Here is a 22,884-nt window from a genome sequence, read left to right as displayed (position 1 = left end):
AACATCATTTGCAGAGATGGGATGAATATGTAATTTTTGACTGTGAAATGTCTCTGCCCCCAAGGATCTCATCAAATGTTCAGTTCGGCGCTCACTATGCAACAGCCAATCATTATAGGAAAAAAACTGTTTCTGACATCAGGGACTCCAATTTTATCCTCTCATCGTAAAACAAGACCTACCTGGCCAATGTAGAAGAGGAACATAGGATAAAAGGAAATGAGGAGTGTTAAAAAAGAATAGAAATGTTATTCAAGGAAGGAAAGAGAAAGATGCAGATTAACACAGACTGAATGTAGCCCAATGTGCTTCAATACAGATGTTCAGTAAAGCTAAGTCTAATTCTACTTGAAAACTCCCCCTTTCAGAATCTCTGCAACACTATGCAAACAAACATAAAGAAATGTCTACCTCTAACTCTGTTGAAAGTCTCTCCTATCTTACACTCTTTACATTCTGTGGTGGACATATAATGCAATTTTAATTATGGAAAACTACAAAGTATTTGAGATCTTCTGGGAGTACACACACTCACACACACACACACACACACACACACACACACACACACACACCAAGGGCAGTGGATTTTGGTGGAAAGAGTTCTAAGCTAAGAAAAAAGGGCTAGGTTCTAATTACCTGTAAATGGCAAGCTGCTGGCTTTGTAGGGAACCTATAGTTGAGGCTAAATCTCTGCAACTTGTTTGCGGTGTGTTTGCAGGTTAGGCAGGATTAACTTTTTTTTAATTAAAGTATAGTTGACTTGCAATATTATGTTAGTTTCGGGTATATGACATAACGATTTAATATTTTTATAGTTTATGCACATACAATATTATTAACTATATTCCCTGTGCTATACATTATGTCCCTGTGACTTATTTTATAACTGGAAGTTTGTACCTCTTAATCCCTTTCACCTGTTTTTTTCATCTCTGACCCTCCTCCCTCTGGCAACCACTAGTTTGTTCTCTGTATCTGTGAGGTTAAATTCTTTATTGTGATCTTCCATCTCAGCATACCAGCTGAGAGAAACAAATGCTGTATTAGGCTAAGAACTACAAAGCAGAAAGTGGATTTATATATCCCTCTCTCTAAATCCCATCATTGGGAGACCGTCGAAGTTCTTTGGATTCTTACATCGAGAAGAGCCAGCAACCTCTATAATTCTGTATTATATAAATATGATAGAGACCAACATTCAATGGTTATATCCATCCAGTTTTGTCTCAGTGGTTATTTTGACTTGCTTTGACTAAAACAGTAGTACACAGGAACTCTCAAGATGGATGTGAGCCTAGAATTCAGGTACAGTGTGTTAGGTGGTTAACAGATGGGATGAATAGTTTCTTTTCACCCATAACGTCATTGATACATTTGTCTGCTTTGAAGACCAAGTGCTCACTTGGCAGTTTGCTTTGGCAGCAGAACTTTCTGAGTTGAAAAAAAATGTTTATAGAGGTGGTCACATTTCTCACCTCTTTGTCAGCTATAGTAGTAGTAAATTCGAGATTTAAAATTTGTAGTCAAATATGGAATTTTATAGAACACAATATGAAAGCCAAAATAGACACCAGGAAAAGTTATTTTCACTTCTATGACTCTATAGTGAAGGCAATCTCAGATTCTCAGTTATTCCAAAAGAAATGGAGGAATAAAGCTTCATTGTAAAACACAATATTATAACAAATGGGGGAAGGATTGTAATTTCAATGCAAAGAGAGAACACTAGTATTGCTTTACAGAATATGTGGCCAGCCATGTTTAATTGAAGCTATTGCAGTGAGAAGTAACAATTTGACTTCTAGGGAGTTTCAATTGACAGTATTATATTTGTGCAACGTACATCCACTACAGGAATAAAAGAAACTTTTATACTTGTATGCTGAAAAATGGAAGTATCAACATAAGTTCTGTAAATCTTGCAAATAATAACTTAATATAGCTAGATGGAAAAAATTTTCTTCACTAGATCCATCCACATAGCTTAGAGAAAAAGAATTTCATTGAAATATCACATACTTATCATCTCTTTCCCTAACCCGTCTTTTGCAATTTTCCTCATTCCTCTGTATTCTACTATTCCACCATCTTTAATTAGTAAGAACCAAAATATAGGGATATCTTTGCATCATCCACTATGTTCCTTAATGTCATCCCATCATGGATGCTGTGATCCTTGGGAAGATGCCCTTTAAAAAGAAACAAGGCTCTTTATAAGATGGCACTAAAGTCTCTTGAAGATACATACTTGCAACCAACTACTTAACACAAACTTTTCAACTATTTCTATGAAGTGATTGGGGTGTTACCCCATTTTGTCTCCACAAACACTTTAAGCTGCAAGAGTTTTTCCCCATCAGAATCATTACTCAACAAATATTGATTGCATGTTGCATGCAAACATGACACCATATAAGGTAATGTGGAGGATGCAAAGGCAATACGCACCTGGACCTGACAACATTTTAGTGGGAAAAAGAAACAAGTACTTAAAATATTTATCTAACTTACGTTACAGGGTGAGAATTGTCCTAAGAGTTGAAAGTAAACTGTGAGACAGATTTCTATTGAAGGCTATGCAGAGGCTATAATGGAAGGAGGGGAAATTTTCACCTGAGTGAGGGTAGGATGTCCTAAAAAAAAGATAAAAAAGAGAGAGAGAGAGAGAGAGAGAGAGAGAGATGGTCAGGTTACTCAGGATATACAGAAGGAATTTGTTTAAGGTAATTGAAGTATAGACTAGGTGAAAAGAAGTAGTGGATGTTAAGGGTGGGAAAACGTGTAGGACCCAAAATACCAAAACCCTTGAATATCACTGAAGTGGTTTGAACTTTATTTTATAGGCAGTGAGGAATCACTGAATATTTTAAACAAGTTAGCAAAATATTCAGAATCATACTAAATATAGAGTGTGGACTGAATAAGGAATGAGATTGATGGTAGAAAGAAGGATTAGGAGGTTATTACAGTAAGGCTCAGAAAGGGTAATAAACTCCAGAACTAGAATATTTCACATTTTGAATTCTCTCTAAAACCAATTTTAGATTTCCTGGATTTTATCAAAAACATATATACCCATTAAGATGGAGCCTTTATTCCAAACTAGGGTCCATAATGCTTCTTTTTTTTTTCAGATTTTTCATTATTCGTATACTGCTTCATATGTGATTTACAATATACACACTAGGTAAGTTCTTTGATTTTCTGGTTTCCATGAGCAACTGTCCAACTAAATTGTTGATGTAGGTGTTAATTTGTTCATGTAAAAATATTTACCTTTTTTCAAGGGAAGTTTGGGAGTTAAATCCTCCAGAAGTAGAGGACTCCGTCTTGCAGTACGCGGCCTGGGGCGTCCAAGGGCAGCAGCTGGTAAGCACAGGCATTGGTATGCACTGAGTACTGTCAGCCAGGGCCCTATGGAAAATACTTACAGAAGCCACTCGTAAAAATTGTCCTATTATACTGGATGATTTTAATTTACCTTAATATCTTTTATCTAGTATTTTAATTTAAGAATATATCAAATAGTACCAGTATAATGTTATCAACTAATTAAAAAGAAAAAAGTTTATAATGTGTCATTAAACTGCTAGTTAATAATAAAACCCAGAAGAGATCCAAGAATACTAGGGCCTAGTTCTGTAAAATTTCTATTACATCATGTTTTATTTATTCTTAAAGCACTGTTCATGGCAAAAATTTAAGATGGAAGTCTACACTTGACAATGTTCTCTTAAGACTTTTTTCTCATATATTTTGGAATTATCACAAACTCAAAAAGAGAGTGATTGATGTATAAAAGCAGTTTGAGCTTCACAATATTCTTGTGTCTCATGGGTGCCTGGATATAGACTTTAAGGGAAAATTGCTCAGGAAGTGGTATTGCTTGCTTGTATGGCTTGAGCATGCTCAAAAGTACTACACATGGCCAAACTGATTTCTAAATTGTTTGTGTGTTTGTATGCTTACTAGCAACAATGTGAGAATCCCCTTTGTTCCATATCCTCACGAACACCTAGTTTTTCCAGACTATTGTTTGTTAATTACTGCTTCTTCCATTCCAATTTTTCTGCTTTCTAATTTATTAAATTCTTCTTGCACTAGCTACCCTATGAATGTGCCTAGTTATGGTGAGGTAGTTTCTTTTTTTCTGGGAAGATTTTTAAAAATGTATTCTATTATGATTGTAACAGTAAGGTTTAGATTTATTTTTGAATAAGTTTTGGTAATTTATGCATTTCTAAAAGTCCATTTCACCTAAATTTTCAAATTTTTAGCATAATATTTTTTTTGTTTTTTTGTTTTTTTTGCGGTACGCGGGCCTCTCACTGCTGTGGCCACTCCCGTTGCGGAGCACAGGCTCCGGACGCGCAGGCTCAGCGGCCATGGCTCACGGGCCCAGCCGCTCCGCGGCATGTGGGATCCTCCCGGATCGGGGCACGAACCCGCGTCCCCCGCATCGGCAGGTGGACTCTCAACCACTGCGCCACCAGGGAAGCCCCAGCATAATATTTTTATAACTTCTTAGTGTTCTTTTAATCTTAGCATGTGTTGCTGTATTTTTTCTTGTTTCCTAATATTATTTGTAAGTACTTTATTTTCATGATCAACTTTGGTTGATATTTATAAATTTCATATTTGTCTTCTCAAAAAGCCAAATTTTAAATTTATTTGATCCTTTCTAGTATAATGTTAGTGTCCTCTTTTTCTGTTCCAATAAAACATGGAAGACTATAGAATTTTCTTTAAATGACGCTTAATCTTCATCCAACAATTTGATAGTAATACTCTTAATAGTATTTAGTTAGAATATTTTAAAAAATTTACTGCATATTTTTATTTCAGGTGTGTTATTTTGATGTTTGTTTTTAAATTTACAAACATGTGAAATTGGTTTTGAAGCTAATTTGTAAAGTTCAAAAACAGATCTTTGTAATAGTCACTTAGAAAATGATGGCCTAATGGCTTAATGTAAACTTTTATAAATGTTTTCCCTGCGATAGGTACAGTGTTTTATATGTGCCTATTGGGTCTATCTTAATACATAATTATGTTTTACATAATACATAAATTAAAGTTAAATAAGTTAAAGTAAATAAGACTTTAACTCCTTAGTAGTGATGGTGGATATATGGTCTTTTTCTTTAGTGTTCTGTAGGTTTTACATTATATAATTTGAACTGTGCTTTTAAGAATGAGGGGGGTTAAATGTTAAATACGTCTTTTAGTAAATTGAAATTCTTCATATTCTTATCAATATGTTCATCTTATTTGCCTTTAATAATTCTGATCAACCAACCCTAACCCTAACCTTTAACAGAAGTTAGGATCCTCTAGTTTTGTTTGTTTGCTTGTATTTACTGAGAATTGCTGCTTCAGTAACAGCTGAGTGGGTTGAGGTATGTTTTTTAATTTCCCATGACCATCATTTCATTATGATAATTTAGGAAATATAAATATTTTCCTTAACAAAGTGCATATTATTAGTTTTATTCCATTTTATAAATCTAAGAAATACTTTCTTAAGCTAATTGATGAAACAGGTATTTCACATCACAATAAGGCTGTGGAATAATGTACTATAACTAAACAGTGCATCTTTTCATTAAAAAACTTCTGGACCCTGAAATATTCTGGACGTGAATATACCTGAGATAGAGTCTCGGCCAGTGGTTGGTTATGTGACTTTGGCCAAATCATTTTTCCTCTCGGCACCTCATTTTCATCAGTAGTAAAATGAAAGCATTTGACTGTGCTTTCTGACCTCCCTCATATTACATTCTATATAATTCTAAATATTATATTCTATATTTAACTGGGATTATTTAAACCTTAAAGGTTTACCAATAACATTGAGAGAAACATATACAAAGTTGCCAGACATTAGACCTGAAGCTTCTTGTACATCTTTATGGTTACATTTTATAAAGAAATCCTGTATAACACAGTGTATTCACTGCCTTATCCACACTAAATGGTTGAATAATTGATTAAATTATTATGAAGAAAACAAGCCAGTAATTTAAAATGAAAAAATATTGCAGTGGTTCAAATACCATAGATTATAGACAGTATATTTGCATTTATCCTGTGTCTATTTTAGACATTTAAAACAATGTGTTTAATATACCTATGTAGGGCTGTCTCTAGATCCATTCCATTATGATATTCCTGAAGAGTGGCAGCAGAAGCTGCCTAAGACATGCTAGATATGAAGATGCAGGTCTGATTCAGAGAAGTCAAGGATCAGTGTATTGATGGACAGTGGTGAGTGGGCACCAGGAAGTGGGCAGACGCTGTAGTCCTACTGCTTCACTCTGCTGCTGTCAACAAGACAGCTGGTCCATTAGGCCAGAGGCAAATTCTAAACACACAAAATGTTAGAACACAGAAACCCCAGATAACTTCATGTTCGTGTCACTGGAGAGTCCTTAGGAAAAATGTATAAAACTTTGATTAGTTTTAAATGACTCTTTTTCTCCAAGCCTGAGAGCAACCTACACCTGTGCCAAAATAAGTTTTATACCCTAAAGGAAGTAGTATTAGTTGTATGCATTTTCTTTAATGATTCGTATTTGTTATTGATTCCTTATTCTTTAATATATTTGAGAAAATCATAAAAATACTAAAAATTTACAAAAATCATAGATCCTCTCATGGGGGTCATTTTGCAGGTGATTGAATCCTCATCCATTACTTACTAGCTGTTGATTTTGAGACTATTAATCTCTACATGCCTTAGTTTTCTTATCTTTAAAATGGTGACAATAACAGTGCTTTACTAATAATGCGATTCTGGTATTTAATGTATAAATACAAAGCATTTTGAAAAGTATCTAGCATATAGTATTTTAGAGGTGTTTATTTTTACTGTTTTAAAAGATTTTAAAAAATGTGTCACTTGAATTTTAACTTCTTCAGGAATTTTGGTGTTACTAGTTTTTTTGAGAAATAAGCCTAAGTTCTTTGTAATGGCATTTTCCAAAGTCATTTGGGAAAATTTTGGGATAAGTTCCATTCTTGTTGAGGTTATTTTTTGTTTAAGTAAACATAAATTCAATATAATTAAAGGGTGTGTCTCTGCAAATGGCTAACGGTCCATTTCATGTGAATATGACAGGCTTTGTCACTATTCGAAGCCACCAGCAAAAGTCAGCGATATGATTATACCAGAGATGAGCCACTGCAATACTTTAGTTTTGCATTAAATTAATCAGAGTCCTGTAGTGTTTATAAACTAAGAACAATTGATTTCTTCATCCTTAATTCTCACTCCCTAATTTTATTTGCTGTAAAATAAATCCTTGGCTATAGAGAAGAAAGATAAGAGATTGGGCATAATTTATAGATAAAGAGGGTCTGAGTTAGAATTCAAAGGATGGAGAATTTTTTAGTAACACTAGGTGTAGGGGAAAACAGTTTGGTTGTGGCCAACTTTGTGGGAAAAAAACCTGACACAATACAGCATGTATTATTTAGAGAAGGCAGTGAGTAGACCACTTCAGCTGTAGCAAATGTTTTATAAAAAGAAATGGTGGATACTGAAGCAGGAAGAAATATGTTAGTCATTCAGTTGAAAAGAATTCTGGTTTAAGAGGGCGTAGCCTTTTTCTTTCCAAAATAACTTCATCTTATAAAAGTTAAAATCACTCATTGTAGAACATTTGAAAAGTCATATAATTATATGAATTCATGTAAATTCATATATAAAAGTTAAATATACCTCATCTATAATTTTACCGTAAGAATCGAAAGCTTCTAAAAGTCAGATGAAGTCTGAGCATAAGAAGGAAAAAACATTTCACTGATTAAAATACACTCTCTAGAATCAGAAAAAACTCAATTCAAGCTCAGATTCTGTTTTTTGTTTTGTAACTTATGGAAGGTTGAAAGCTTTAAGCTTAAACTTGCTCATTTTAAAAATGAAAGAAAATCATAACTACTCCCAGTTTTGCTTGAGGTTTAAATGAGATAGGTAATGTGCACAAGTCAAGGTTTTCCAGTAAACAGTATTAACAGTGTATATAGCTATATATGTATATGTGTATTCAGAGAGAGAACTCAAACAATTATGGGTGCTGTCTGGCTGGCTGGAAGATTTAATATCACAGTCTTGAGCTGCAGTCCTGAGGCCTTCAACTCATTGGATAAAGACCAACCACATTATTCCTTACTTAAAATGAACTGATTGTAAATGTTAATCATATCTGCAAACTGCTTTCACAGCCAGACTAGTATTTGACCAAACAGTCAGGCACCATAACTCAGCCAAATTTACACATAAAATTAGCCATCACAGCATAGTAAGCACTCAATAAATGACAGCTATTAATTTGATTCCCACTTGTCCTTTCATGTAATAACATAATTAATTCAGAATTTCATCATCTTTCCCCTAAAAATTTTTGCAGCTTATTTTCTAACGTCCCTTCTTCAATTGCTAGCCATTCTAATTCACACCTGCAGAGATATGGTTAGCAATGCAGATCCTTAGCAATTCCCACAAGGTTATGAAATGTCACTGAGATGACACACAATGTCATTGATGTGACACACAAGATGTGACTAAGTTGTCACATCATCTGGCTCCTGACACTTCATCGCAGAACAAAGCACAGATGTTTTTCTACCTGGACCAAACTCTGTAATTTCCAGAGGGTGACACAGGGCTGCTTTGTGCTCCGAGTGATTCCCCTTTCTATACCCGTTGTTTTCTTTTCGTCAGAACTCTTTGTCAAATACTTTCCCTCCTCTTCTCTGGTAATTTTTCCAGCTTTTCTACATCTAAGTGAATTGCTTACTTCTCAAGATTCTAATATTGTTCTATTTTATTTCAAATTTTTACAGTATTTTATATTATTTATTTACATTGCTGTCTTCCACCACTAAACTGTAGTCTTTTCCAGAGCAGACAGAAGAAAGAATATGCTAAATGTCCCTCTCTTCTCTCTCTCTCTTTCTCTCTCTCTCCTTTTATCTCTCTCTCTCTCCCTGCCTCTGTCTTCCCCTCAGCTTCCTCCCCCTTCCTTCTTCATAAAATTCATCTTAGCACGAGGCAAAATGTAGATTTAATAAGAAACTAATGAAAGGCTAACAGTTGTTTCCATGGATAATGGGATGCCAAAGAAGGTTTTGAAGATGGCATAATATGAAAAGAAATCATTCCTGAAAAGACAGGTCTGGCAGGAAAGTTTAAAATACAGTGTAGGTAACTGAGTCCAAAGGCAGAGAGCTAGGTTTAGAGGCCATTAGTATAATCTAGAACTGATTTGATAGATAACAATATATTTAAGAGATGAACACATCAAGTTTTAAACTGAGATCTAAAATTTGCAGTCCAACAATAAAAATTGTCTTATAAATACTTATTCAAGTAAATTAAATTATGCATATATGTATGTTTTTACAAATTTTTGCAAATAATCTCATTTTAGACTCTTAATTTATTTAAACCACTTTATTGAGTACAAATAAAAGATTGAGGGCCTCCCTGGTGGCGCAGTGGTTGAGAGTCCGCCTGCCGATGCAGGGGACACGGGTTCGTGCCCTGGTCTGGGAAGATCTCGCATACCGCGGAGCGGCTGGGCCCGTGAGCCATGGCCGCTGAGCCTGCGTGTCCGGAGCCTGTGCTCCGCAACGGGAGAGGCCACAACAGTGAGAGGCCCGCGTACCGCAAAAAAAACACAAAAAACAAAAGATTGTTTTTTGCATTGAATACATACAAAAGACTATAAAAAGACTATAAAACTTGAGATGAAAATAAGTATACACTCATGAAACCATCAGCACCTTCAATGGCATAAACACATCCATCACCTCCAAAAGATGTTTACTGCCCTCTTTAATGTTTTGTGTGATAAGAGCACTTAACATAAGGTAGACTCCTTCTTTGATATTGCTAGTACTTTTTCAGTCTATTCAGGATAAAATAAAATCACCATACCCATTCTTCCGATGGCATAAAGCTTTAAAAATATTCAGTGTGTTACTTAATTTATCACAATTTAGGTGTTTAGAGAAATCACTTTTCTACATTCATTATCTGTATTTTTGAAGAACGTAATGTTTAGGTAATTCTCCAAATACAATTTATCAAACTTTCCTATCACCTACATTTTTACTTACTAGAGATTTACCTTAAAATTGTATTAAAATCTTAAGTGATTAGCAATGGTTCATTGCCTCTAGGAGAGTTTCAATTTCTTTGGTGTAACTGCTTAAGTTTTCATTAAGATTTAATGAAAATTTAACTAATTAATTTCATTAATTAATGTAAACATTTTGAACAATTTTATTGACTTTTCCAGGGTGACTTTAACCCTTCTTCGTTGAAAGGCAGATGTTTAAGGTAGCATTTTTCAAACATGTTGCCGAAATCTCATGTCCCCTACTAGAAATCAATATGATTTTGCCTCATAGGCCATTGTGTTTTTCTCCAGTATAAAAGTAATCATTTTAATTGTCATTAAGATGTAGTCAAGAAATACATGATAAGCATTTGCAAATATAAGATATACATGTGCGTACTCCACTACACACACACGGTCATACGCACACACATTCACTCCCTGCTGCTGGTGTCGTGTACACTTGGAACGAAAGTCTGGGCTTTAGAGTCCTAGCATACCAACATACCAGAGGTGACATAGAAGTAAATAAAGAAAGCAGCCATTGAGAGTCAAGGTCTATTTCAAGTCAGTTCTTCACTGTGGTGTGTGTGGTGTGGTGCTCATTCCTAGGTAGTACATTGGTGCAGGAAAACTGCCAGAAAATTTATACCATAACATCCTCAAGTGTTTGTCATGATGACCTTTTCTCTTATAAATGAATTTGCACCTTTTTTTAAAACTCCACTTAGGGCTTCCCCGGTGGCGCAGTGATTGAGAGTCCACCTGCCGATGCAGGGGACACGGGTTCATGCCCCGGTCCGGGAAGATCTCACATGCTGTGGAGTGGCTGGGCCCGAGAGCCATGGCCGCTGGGCCTGCGCGTCCGGAGCCTGTGTTCCGCAACCGGAGAGGCCGCAACAGTGAGAGGCCCGCGTACCGCAAAAAAAAAAAAAAAAAAAACTCCACTTATTTTCATTAGTGGTGATAAATGAAAAACAAGGTTACTTTTTCATTTTACCCAGGACAAAATCTAATGATTGTGTTTTTAGTTCCAGGAAATAATAAAAGCAATCCTTCTTATTATATTCTAGTATTAGACACACCTAAGGTCTAATGGGTCTCACTTCAAGTTTGGAATCAGGAAAATCAATATCAAGAAGCTAATATGTTTTCTATAATCAATATTTTGACTGGGGATAACTGATGAACCATAATAGGATAACTATGTTTGGATTTAACAAAAATACCTTGAAACTACCTCAGCCATTTTGACTGATACATTTGCATTGTATTCGGGTGTATATTTACATTAGTATATCACGTAGGCAAATGTGACAGGAAATACATTCTCATATAAGTAAAATATGGTAACAGTATAAGTGTACATGTGTAAAGAAAAAATATGCAATTACAATGTACAATTTAAAAGAAAATTAATTTGCCTTGCCATGCAATATCAATCTTAGTGTCTTGTAATTATTAAACAGCATATTTATGACTTTTCTACCAAATTCAGATTTCCAAAAGAAATGGAAAATGAAATTACTATCCTTTATAAGCACACATTTCAGATTATTTCCCTCCAGTTAAGTGTTGCTTATTTCAATGTAAGGAGAAAACTGAGCAACTTGCATACTGTTAGCTATACTCGTATTGCTTTTAAATAAAGGCTTTGCCCAGGCCTTATCAGAAGTCACTTGATAAGTATGTGTTGACTTGACTTTGATGATTGCCTTGGACTGTAAACAAACTCTCTGAAGGCAGGAGCTCAAATTCTGTAATTCTGATAGCATGTATAACTGTATATTGAACTATGGAGTTAGCAGGCATGGGTTTTCCATTGAAAATAATAAAAGAGAAGCTGCTTAGAGAAGATGTTGTAACCTGTGCCAGCATCTGCAAATGGAAGATACTTAGATGCTGACAGATGCAAGGCCAGCCCTGACCTAGATTTAGATCTAGACAGTGATTAGAAATATTGCCAAGCTTCTATCTAGTAATAATAATAATAATTAAAAAGCAAGAAAAGAAAATCAATTCACTGTATGCTATTTGAGAATGCCTTTTTCCTATGCTATGTTTGTAATGTTTTATTCAAAATTTAGAAAAATCAAATGGAAACCAATACTGTCATATAAAGTACCAGTTTTAATGATGGAATATCAGAAATGTACTTATCTCTTCTGGGGGGAGGTGGTAGTCTCTATCCTAATTTAAAGTGCTTCATTTGGTTTAATCCAGCATGAAATATAAAATTTCATAGAGCTTCTAACTAGGTCTTATGAACTTGTTACTTATTACTGGTATAAAAGGCACAATGTCTATTCCAGGAATTCACAGAAAATAGACTTAAAGGTGAGAATACTCACCTTTGGGAACACCTACAACATGGACCTCATCTTGCAGGGGGAATCCTCTCTGAGGTGATGGAGCAGTTTCCTAGAGGAAGTAACCAGCAAGTTGAGTTTTGGAGTTATATACTGGTGCAAGATTTGGACCTTTATTTAAAGGCGTCCCTCTGACTATAAGGAAGCTCTCAATATGAAAAGAAATAGAATAGACTTGTATGCAATCACATGCTTTAATTCTTTTGTTTATACTTTTAATAACAGAAAACTATAACTATTATTTCCAAATGTAAGAAGATAATAAAGCAAACTAGGAATATAAAATGTGTTAGCAGACTTGTACTAGAAAGAATAACCATAAAAACTCACTGTAATAAAACTCCCTATATTTCCCTTAACTTATATTTAAGCAATTTTGAGTTATTTAGTAATAATGAGGTAAATGTAACAGCCATATCTTTTCCCCCATTTGTTTGTTTTCCAACATAAATAGCAATTTCTGCAGCACTTCTTGTCTCATGCTGTTCCTAACATTGAATTAAATAATATATTGTGGAGTAAGAGCCCGAGAGATTCTAGGGTTGCACATTTTTAAACTATAAATCTGGATCATACATAATCCAATGTACTGAATACTTTGGACAGTTCCTGCTAAACAAACCATTTGAATGGAGTAACAACATAGATGATGATCAGTGAAGGTTTCTAGATATTAGACTCCTTCTGTTTTATTGCAGCTAAGCTTTTGCATATCTATTATTATTACTTTTAACCTTTTATCCTACAGTGCTGTCAAGTCATAGTCTAAATAAAAACTTTAAAAATAAGATTATAGTAGTGTTTTATTGTAAGATGTGACCCATGCTACACAACCCCTGAGGTATAAAGATTCTAATTAGGAAAAGTTCAGTATTCTAGTGATTTACTGTTCTTTAGTAAACGGCATGAAGAGAACTCTCTGAGAGAAACTGTGCTCTGCATTAATGTCAAGATTCCTCATGTCAGAAGTAACTCCGGGCATCCTTTACATGGTGTGGTAGAGGAGCTCTTCCCTTGCTCTCCTTCTTAAGAACAACAAAGAAACTGAACATGTGAAAAGAAACTCTATATTTTATGATATTTTGAATTGACCACAGCCTAAACTATAGTCTCTGAGAAACATGAAGTAATAATTCTCCAGAGCCAGGAAAAGATTGAAAGCAGATATATACTTTAGTAGATTTCAGAAACTCAGAGAAATAGACAAATTGAAAATTTTAGCTGGTAATTTCAACACTTGTCTTCCGGTTAAAGATAGAACAACTGTACAGAAAATCAGTGAGGATATAAAAGATTTGATTGACACAATCAATCAACATGACATAATTGACATTTACAGAACACTATACCCAAAAATTACAGAATACAGGGTATTTTTAAGTGCTCACACTGGGTCATAAAACAAGCCTCAATAAGTATAGAAGAATGGGAATCAAACAGAATATGTTCTTGGACCACAAAGGTATTAAATTAGAAATCAAAAATAAACATAAACTACACACACATTCTTATTGGGCAACGAATGTATCCAATAAGAAATATAGTACTATATATCTAGCAATTCTAAATATAGAATTTATCCTGTGGATATGTTGCACATAGACCCAAACACATAAAAAGAAAATTCACTTGAATGTTATGTACAATTCAAAAAGCAGAATAAAAGAATAGAAACAACTTAAGTCATCATTGTGAGACTAATAAAATATATTAGGGTGCCTAAAATATTAAGAAGCCATTAAAATTAGTAAGATTCTTCTACATGTGCAGATATGCAATGCCATCCACTAATAAACGTGAATATAATTAATCAGTATGCTTTCTTTTTAAGTCATTGTAAATTTTTGAGACTTTGGTTCCTTTGGGTCTTATTTCTAAAACCAAGGTGTATTATCTTGGTAGCTCATCCAGTTTTAATCATATGGTTAATAAAACATGTATTAAACAGTTCAGTTAGCATGAATTCAGTTCTGGTAGCATTTATTACTCCCAAATGTGATGACCTTCAAGAATTTAGTTAGTAAAATGTAGAAAACATTTTCTATAAAAAAAAAAATAGCCACTTGAGTTTTTAAAGAATGAGAAGTTTGTCCTTAGAATCTGCTGTGTTAGTCACTAGAGAATTCTGTTGGAGTGAAATTAAAGAACGGCTGAGACATTTAAAATCTAGAAGCAGAAGATGATAAATCAAGAAATACTTTGGACAAAACTACAATAGTTATAGCACAATAACATGCAGATAAGGCTAGTCGAATGCATACTTTTTTTTTTTTTTTAAATGAGGGAAATAGTGGGTTTGTTTCTTTGGAATCATGATTTTGGCCCACGGGCCCAGCCGCTCCGTGGCATGTGGGATCCTCCCAGACCGGGGCATGAACCCATGTCCCCTGCATCGGCAGGCGGACTCTCAACCACTGCGCCACCAGGGAAGCCCTAAAAATAAAGAGATTTTACAGAAGAAAAAAGTTATTTGAAAAGACTTTGAAGGAAGATCTGATTTATTTGCTCTGGATGTTTGGCTTGTTGTATCAGAGAATCTAAAAGGTGAAGAAAAACAAAATAAGGGATCTGCTGGGACAGAGAAGTGTTGGCTTGGTTGGCCTAGAATGTTATGGTGACTAAATATTTGGTGGATTGTAAATGCTGTTTTTAAGAAAAATATGAAAATTTTGCTCTAAATCAATCAATTTGAGTCAATCCTTGATGTTTAATTTCTCAAGATGAGTTTTATTATTGCTACTGAAGTTTGCTGACAAAAAGTTTACCCATATCTTGGAGAAGTGTTAATGCAATTTGAAAGCTGTGAAAATAATAGATCTTTAAGGATACAAATAATGATACAGTTACCAGTTAATTTTTATTTAAGGTGATAAGACTTACTTTAAATTGCATTTAAAAAATTTTTAGAATATTTGGCCTGTAAGATGTTCTGGTTTTTTTTTTTAATTGTGGTCAACTGTATTTAGGAAACGTTATATAATATCGTGGATTTCAGTGTTTCAAAATGAAATTAGCAAACTTTGAAGGAACCTGAATTGAAAGAAAGAGAGGGAGGCATGGAGGGAGAAAGGAAGGAAAAGAGAGAGAGAGAGGAAGGAAGGAAGGAAGGGAAGGGAGGAAGGAAGAAACTAATACTGTTTAATTCAATATTTCTTAGTTGTTTACCCCAAATCAAGGGTCAGCAAACTTTCTGTAAAGGGCCAGATAGTAAATATTTTTGGTTTTGCAGGACAAGAGGCAAAAGCAAGAGTATTATGTAAGTTTTAATGTAACAAGGCAGAAAAACACGTTGCCAGAAAATTCTATTGAGGTAATTCAAAGTAAAATAACAATTAAGTGTAATGTTTTATAATACATATCTACCAATAAGAAGAATGAGATTCTTTTTTGTGGGATAACTTTTCACCTAATTAGGATTCCATGTAAGTGTTCCCTCTCATCAAATTAATTACACATGTTGGTCTGCAAAAACCATTCTTAGTTCATGGGGCAGGCTAGATTTTGCTCATGCACCATAATTTCGGGAACCCTTCCATAGACCATGAAACTTTTTTTTTTCGTATAATGCCTATCAGAACTAGTATTTTTATAACTAGTGTTTTAGAATATTACTTTTCTGCATTGAGAGCCAGAGAATGGTAAAGCTGATTGGCATGAGCCTCATATGAAAAGGATTTTTTATAATGGGGTGGAAGAATTATGTTCTAAAGGAACAAAAGGAAGCAATGAGCATCTTGAGGTATGAGATAATAAGCAGCGGTCACTAGAGAGGGTGCCTGGGTAATGATAGCCTCAAGGGAGACCAGGGTTCAGATATGGCAAAGAGGGAGAAGGAACCCTTAGAGAAGTAACAAAGTAGAGGGAAATAGGTTGGTTTTGGAGTGCCAGTTTTCAAATATAGAGTAGAAGGGCATGGAAGGTTGAGTGGGTAAAGGGCCAGGGAGTGTTGAGTGTTATTATAGGGATGATGACATGGTGGAAGATAAGTTGTTAGTGACAGTAGTTAAAATCTGGAGATGTCTGATACAAACAGGAATAAATGACATGAGAGATTTCACTGATAAAGTCTGTGTGAGGAAAGTGATCATTAAGCCTGGGGCAAGGAGACTTAATTGCTGCAATGATGGGATCCATGCAAAGCTTGATGGTCGTCTTTGCTTGAACCCTGTGATGAAGGATTCTGGACAGCAGACTTACAGACTATGCAGCCTAAATGATTTTGAGGAAGTAAATTCTGGGTGTATTTCCTCAATTCTCATTCTCCTCCTCCTCTTTTTCATCTTCCTTCTCCTTCTTACTACTTTGAAATTCCCGGAAAAGTCTTTTATTCAGGGACATTGTTTTGAAAGTTTGTCAAGCCGTCATTTTTTTCACCTTGTCTTATTCCATCCTCCATTTATAAACCCAAGAATGTATATGGACTGGTGATATTCCCCCTCCCCCTGCCCAGAATCATACTGTTTATTTGCTTCTCAGTCATATTATATCTCTTCAAGAGTTATGATGCCAAGTTATCAGTGGAGGATGAATTTGGACTTTCCTATTAAAGCATCTTGCTATCTGTCTAGACATTGATTTTCTATCTCTATTAGTCTTGGTTTTGTCTATTCTAACATTAAAGTATTATATGCATCGAACTTGGAAATACACCCACCTCCCACCAAAGGCTAATGTGAAAGAAGTCCATTTTAAGAGAGGGCATATTATTTGTCTACTGTATTAATACCTGTAGAATCAGGAGACCCATATAGGAAAGGTGTTTGGAGGTTCAGTTTGAGATATCCTATACCTTAGTTGTTAATAATACAATATCATTGAGATAATTGAGATTTCATTTCACTTCCTGCTTCTCTAAGAATAGAGGGTAATTATTTAAATTTACTCAAAATGAAATGAAAGATTATATGATCATGATTAAAAATTTTTCAAGACACTTTATCCATCTTTGTACCTCCACAAATGGACCAATATTATTCTAGTCAGTTTTTAAATAGAACTGCTTTTCAGAATGACTAGTAAGTGGATAATTGTTAAGAAAGATCTCATTCTTATCTCCCTATTTTTCCTTCACTTCTCTCCAGCTCTCCAACAAATCTTTCATATCTATAGTCTGGCTTCATTCACCCTCTAACACACATCTCTTTGCCTTGTCATTTCTCCCCCTATTCCTTCTGCTTTTTTCTATATAGTGTGTTTTCAACATCTGATCATTTAAACCCACCTTTTCTCATGCCATTTCCTCTACTTGAATTTTGTTTTACCTTTCTCTGCCTAGGAAAATCCACCTGAACTTGTGAGTTCAGCCAAAATGTCATGCCTCATCTGAAACCTTTTCTGACCCTCCTATTCCTCAATCAGATTCAAGCTGTCTTGTGTCTTTATTGACATTCTAATAATGCTTTGTGCGTCAATACGTCGTACAAATACCATGTAGTTTGTTAATTCTTGTTTTTCATATCTTTCTTATTTTAAACTGTGAATTCATCAACTACAGGGACTAAGACTCAGTCAACATTGTCTCATAGACATGGTACGTAGCAGGAGTATAGTGAAATTGCAAACGAATAAGTGACCCGTATAACCATCCTTCCTCCATGTGTGCCCCCATACATGTAGCTTGCCATCTTCTTTCATCTTTAAACTTTCTTCATTAAGAAACAAAAATATTTCAAGTAGTAAATATATATAATTATATGTGTCTTTAAATAATATGAAATGTCTGGCATTAACATTTTTAAAAAGTGGTATCTCACAAGGAAGTCTATGTTCTGTTCAAGGTAGATTTTTTCTGTTTTGTGTGTCAGTGTCTCCCCAAGAAAGAAGAAAAGAAAACAAACACAGACAAAAACTGTACTATGTGATGGCAAGTGGATGAGACTTACTAGGGCAGAGATTGCCTTGTAGATGGATGAGTACATAAATCCTAACCAGTACAATTTGCTTAGAATTTTAGTGTAAAGAATTTAGCCTTTACTCTTTATGGAATGCTGAAAGTTTAATTGGACAATGTCACAGTCAAAGCACTGACAGAAAGGGTCTGTTTTGTCATTTTATTGTGTGGATGCAAGTGAGGAGAACTGAAGAGAGGGAAGCAGTGAATAAACTACTGCAAACACCAAACGTGAATTAATAAAAATCAGAAATGACTCTTTCAAACATCCTCTTACATTCTTTCATCAACAAAATAAAAAGGTTTTAGGGTATATTGTGTTACAGTTACACATACATCAGAGATAGGGTTTAATTATACCCCATTGTAGCAGACAGATAACTGAAGCACAAGGAATAATCATTTCTGTAGACTCTCACATGGGGAAAAAGAAGAAGGAGACAACAAGGAAGTATTTCAAGTGCTTTTTGTCCTGCATTTCAAGTTATGCTTGAATTTAAATGACTCTCATCCTCAGTTGATCATTAGCTCAATTAAATTTAACTTTATAAGAACATTAACTAGAATAAAAAAATTAGTTCTGGACATAAGACATTTCATTACTAAGTTGGATTTTTATGATTATTTTACTGATATCCAGTATTTGGGGAGGATACAGTAAAGAATGTTTGGATATTCTTGTATTGAAAAAAACAGCCTGTATTTTTCATTTGTGCCCAGGGATGCCTTGAAATTGCCTGAAGTGGAATAAAGAGTCTAGAGCTGTGGGTAAAATGTGCATGGGAGATAGCCAAGGCTGGTTCCACCTACTGCATTTTTCAATTTGTTTTCTTATCAACATGCCCATAAACTGGAAAGCATTAGGCACAGACACATTGATAAGCATATGAGAATTATGCTTCCAATCTCCCTCAATCCTCAGTCATGGAATCTCTTTTTTAAATTTTGGAGTCTCCATTTGAAATACAAGGAGTTACAATACAAATGTAAAATCAAATTGTTTTAGCATCAGAGAATAAACTGCATATGCACCATGCTTTTTGCTAATCCTGGGATGGATGAAAGCTGGAAAGAAACGGGTTAATTTAGCTTGCTCCCAACATAAGTGACAGTGAAGGGCTTTCTTACCCATGAGGCTTTGAAGGTTAAGCTGCCTCATGTCACCTGGTAATTAGGATTCCTGGAAGTAAGTGAGAGACATGGATTCACGTTCATTTCAACCGAAAATGAATTCATTAAATAGATTTCTGAAAGCTCTCAGAACCAATGAGAAAGTTGGAATTCCAGGACTGGAAAATGAACAGGAGCCAGGAGGGGTCAGGCATTGTTGAACATAGGATTTGTTTAGGAAAATTTGATTACAATGCCACAGGAATCTGTGATTAGGATACTGCAACTGGCAGCTACATCAGTCTCACAAAGATCACTGCCAGGATTAGATCCCATGTCTCTTTGATAGAAATCCCATTTTCTACACTTTTGCTTTTATTCTTGTTTCCCATTTCAAGTTCTACTGCTATGACACATATTGGGCAGTAACATGTCCCGCTAAATTAATGTCATCATACATTGGTTTTGTTTTTCTTTACTGACCATATCTACATTAATTTGTGTGTGCTTGTATTGGAATGCAGCATTAGATTGTAAGATCTCGTCCTTATATCTCCAAAACTTAGCACAGCATCTAGCATGTAAACAGTCCAGATACCTATTTGGTAAATGATAAAGGACTAGAAAAAAGGGTAATAAGACAAGGGATGGAGTGGTGAAAGGAACAATGAAATAGAAGAAAGTGGAGTAGAGGAAGAAATGGGTACCTAATGACTAGACAATACCATCCTCTAGCTAAAGTTTTTTTAAAATAATATAATAATGTTGATTGTCTTCAGTGTGTCGCAGTTTATTTCTTGGGGCTCATAAGTATTTTAGATTAATTTTTCAATTATCAAAATGATCAATTTATCATACAGTCTTCTCTTACCCTAAATGAGGTTTAGGGAATGACACAGCCAAGAGATAGTCTGTTGTTACATTTCATTGATTGGAGTTGGTTTTCAATTATCTGTTTGCTTGCTTTTATCTGGTATCCATTTTTCTCCTAAAAAAAAAAAATGGATAAAAGGGCTTTGGAATTGGGGAGTGACTTACATAATTATAAATTTAAGGCAAAAGGATATATTTCACTTCTTTGAGAATGCATAATGTTCTATAAAGGTTTTACAGAATAAGAACTCTTTGAAAGGGTTTCCTGGTATGAATAATTGCAAATGTCAAGGGATGAGAGTTCTCTGATAGTGATTCTATCTCTAGAATGTCAGGTACTAGTGCAAAGGTGACATGAATGATTTGAGTGAGTTATTCTATCCCAGAGATGGTTCTGCAGAGAAATGAAAGCAGTACTCTATAACCCACAGACAGATTTATTCAAAGCTAAAATGTCAGAGGTAATCAAACTATTTAACTGTGCTCATAGCTTTACTTTGCATTACATAAATGGGCTCTCAGAATTTATTACACACTGACAAAGAAACAAAATTTTTATAAAGTTGAATGATATACTGTGGCTTTCAGTAAAATACTGATCATCTTTAAGGTAGCATTTTCAATGAATTATGATTACTGATAAAATTCTGCATAATTTTTTCCTTTTTCTTTAAGTTAACAGAATGCAGCAAATATGCAGAGCTGATTCTTGTGAACAATCCCATTTTCACAGTGCCCAGAGTAGAAACAGAGCATCATTCATATACCAGAAGACCCCTGATTTGCTCTTTACTAGTGCTACCAAACCAAACTTGGGTCTGCTCACCCACCACACAGCAAAGCTAATCTACTGACACTGGGTTGTGGTGAAGGCAAGTACAGCATTTATTTGCAGGGTGCCAAGCAAGGAGAATGGGTAGTTCATGCTCAAAAGACCCAAACTCCCTGATGGCTTTCAGGGAAGGGCTTTTAAAGACAACATTTGGAGTGAGGGTTGCAGCTTGTGGACTTTCTTCTGATTGGCTGGTGGTGAGGTAACAGGGTGATCTTTCAGGGACCTTAATCATCAACCTTCTGGTTCCAACCAGTCTTGGTTCTATGTGCTTGTGGTCAGCATACAGTTACCATCTTCCACCTGGGTGGGGATCTTAGTTTTTGCATAACAACTCAAAGATATGTGTCAGATTGTTATGTGTATTCCTTAAGAAGGAACTAGGACTCTGTTTTATCCCTAAACGATTGTTTCTTGACTGCTTTTCCTTTGTTTCTTCATTCCCTCACTTCCCTAATTATTAACTGCTTGAGTCTGTTCTTTGTAACTCAGGGAAGTCCTAGGAGACTAAAGCCCTTTTTCTACAAACAAGAAACTGGGGACACAGAAGGGCTTTTATACCCAGGAAGACCCCACGGTGTCCTGCTCAGTTTCACTAGCACTATTCCCCACCAAGGGTAATTATTGTCATAACTTGCAACACAGTTGTTGACTATTACAAATGGCACTGCTATGAGCATTCTCATATATGTTCCTTGATATATTGGGTTCCCATATATGTCCATATATTGGATGTATATCCATATACATTTCCTTGGATGGAGTTGCTGAGTTTTAAAGTTATGCACATGTTCTGTTTTGGTAAAAACTGTTACGTATATTTACAAAGTGATTGTACCAATTCACTCGCCCACCAGAAGAGATGAAAGTTCCAGTTGCTTTACATCCTTGGCAACATTATTATTGGCTCTCATTTTCACTTCAGCCATTCTAATTGTAAAGTCAAAATACTCTGATTTTTTTTGTCTGCTTATATTCTTTCGTGCTGCCAAAAGAATCTGTTATATAAATCAAAATAAGGACCTTTTATTTATAAGTTTACACTTAGAGTCTTTAAAGAATAATTCCTCCAAGTGTTTCCTAGACTGAAATGTAGCCTATTGCTTAAAAGGGAAAATTTTACTTCAAATCCAATGGAATCATATCCATTAATGGAATATGGCTTAAATATTTCAAACATTTTTATTTATTTAAAAAATACTTAATGTCTTATGTATGTGATGGAGTTCAAGGTGGCTTATTGATAAAAAAGTATTATGTACATAATTATGTGCTTTAATACTGTCCATATGATAAAATTTTCTTATTTATTGAAAAATGATAACATCTGAATCTAATAATGATGCTAAATCACTGCAAAATCTTTTTTGTGTGATTTATTTCCAAAGTAATATTACATGAAATTCACTTTATTAACATATATTTAGTTTAATATAAATTATTTAAGAAATTGATAAGTTGGAATAATTAAAAATTAAAATCTGTTCCTGGTAAAGTAAAAGACAAAGATTCCACACAAATTTTGGAGCCACTATTGGATCAGGAAGTATGACGAAGTTGGAGTGTGGTTAGTGGTCCAGGAGCCAAAAGAAGCAAGGATATGGTTATCTGAATGTTCACATCTATTAGGGCAGGTTGAAAGATGAGAACTGCATAGATTTGAAAGGTATGAAACTATAT

At 34.8% G+C, this 22,884-nt stretch overlaps 1 protein-coding gene across 1 annotated transcript in view; it reads left to right on the top strand.

Moving 5' to 3' along the window:
* Positions 1 to 22,884, top strand: part of DPP10 (dipeptidyl peptidase like 10) — a 638,912-nt gene that overhangs the window by 481,771 nt on the left and 134,257 nt on the right. Inside the window, exons 6-7 of the mRNA XM_024734508.1 lie at positions 3,138 to 3,190; positions 3,291 to 3,372. Coding sequence (XP_024590276.1) covers positions 3,138 to 3,190; positions 3,291 to 3,372 — 135 coding nt within the window. The remainder of the gene's footprint in view (positions 1 to 3,137; positions 3,191 to 3,290; positions 3,373 to 22,884) is intronic.

Source organism: Neophocaena asiaeorientalis, unplaced genomic scaffold (assembly GCF_003031525.2).
Source record: "Neophocaena asiaeorientalis asiaeorientalis breed wild unplaced genomic scaffold, Neophocaena_asiaeorientalis_V1.1 scaffold32, whole genome shotgun sequence".
Lineage (NCBI taxonomy): Eukaryota > Metazoa > Chordata > Mammalia > Artiodactyla > Phocoenidae > Neophocaena > Neophocaena asiaeorientalis.
The sequence above is the reverse complement of the archived record's forward strand: the minus strand, read 5'-3'. Positions and strand labels throughout refer to the sequence as shown.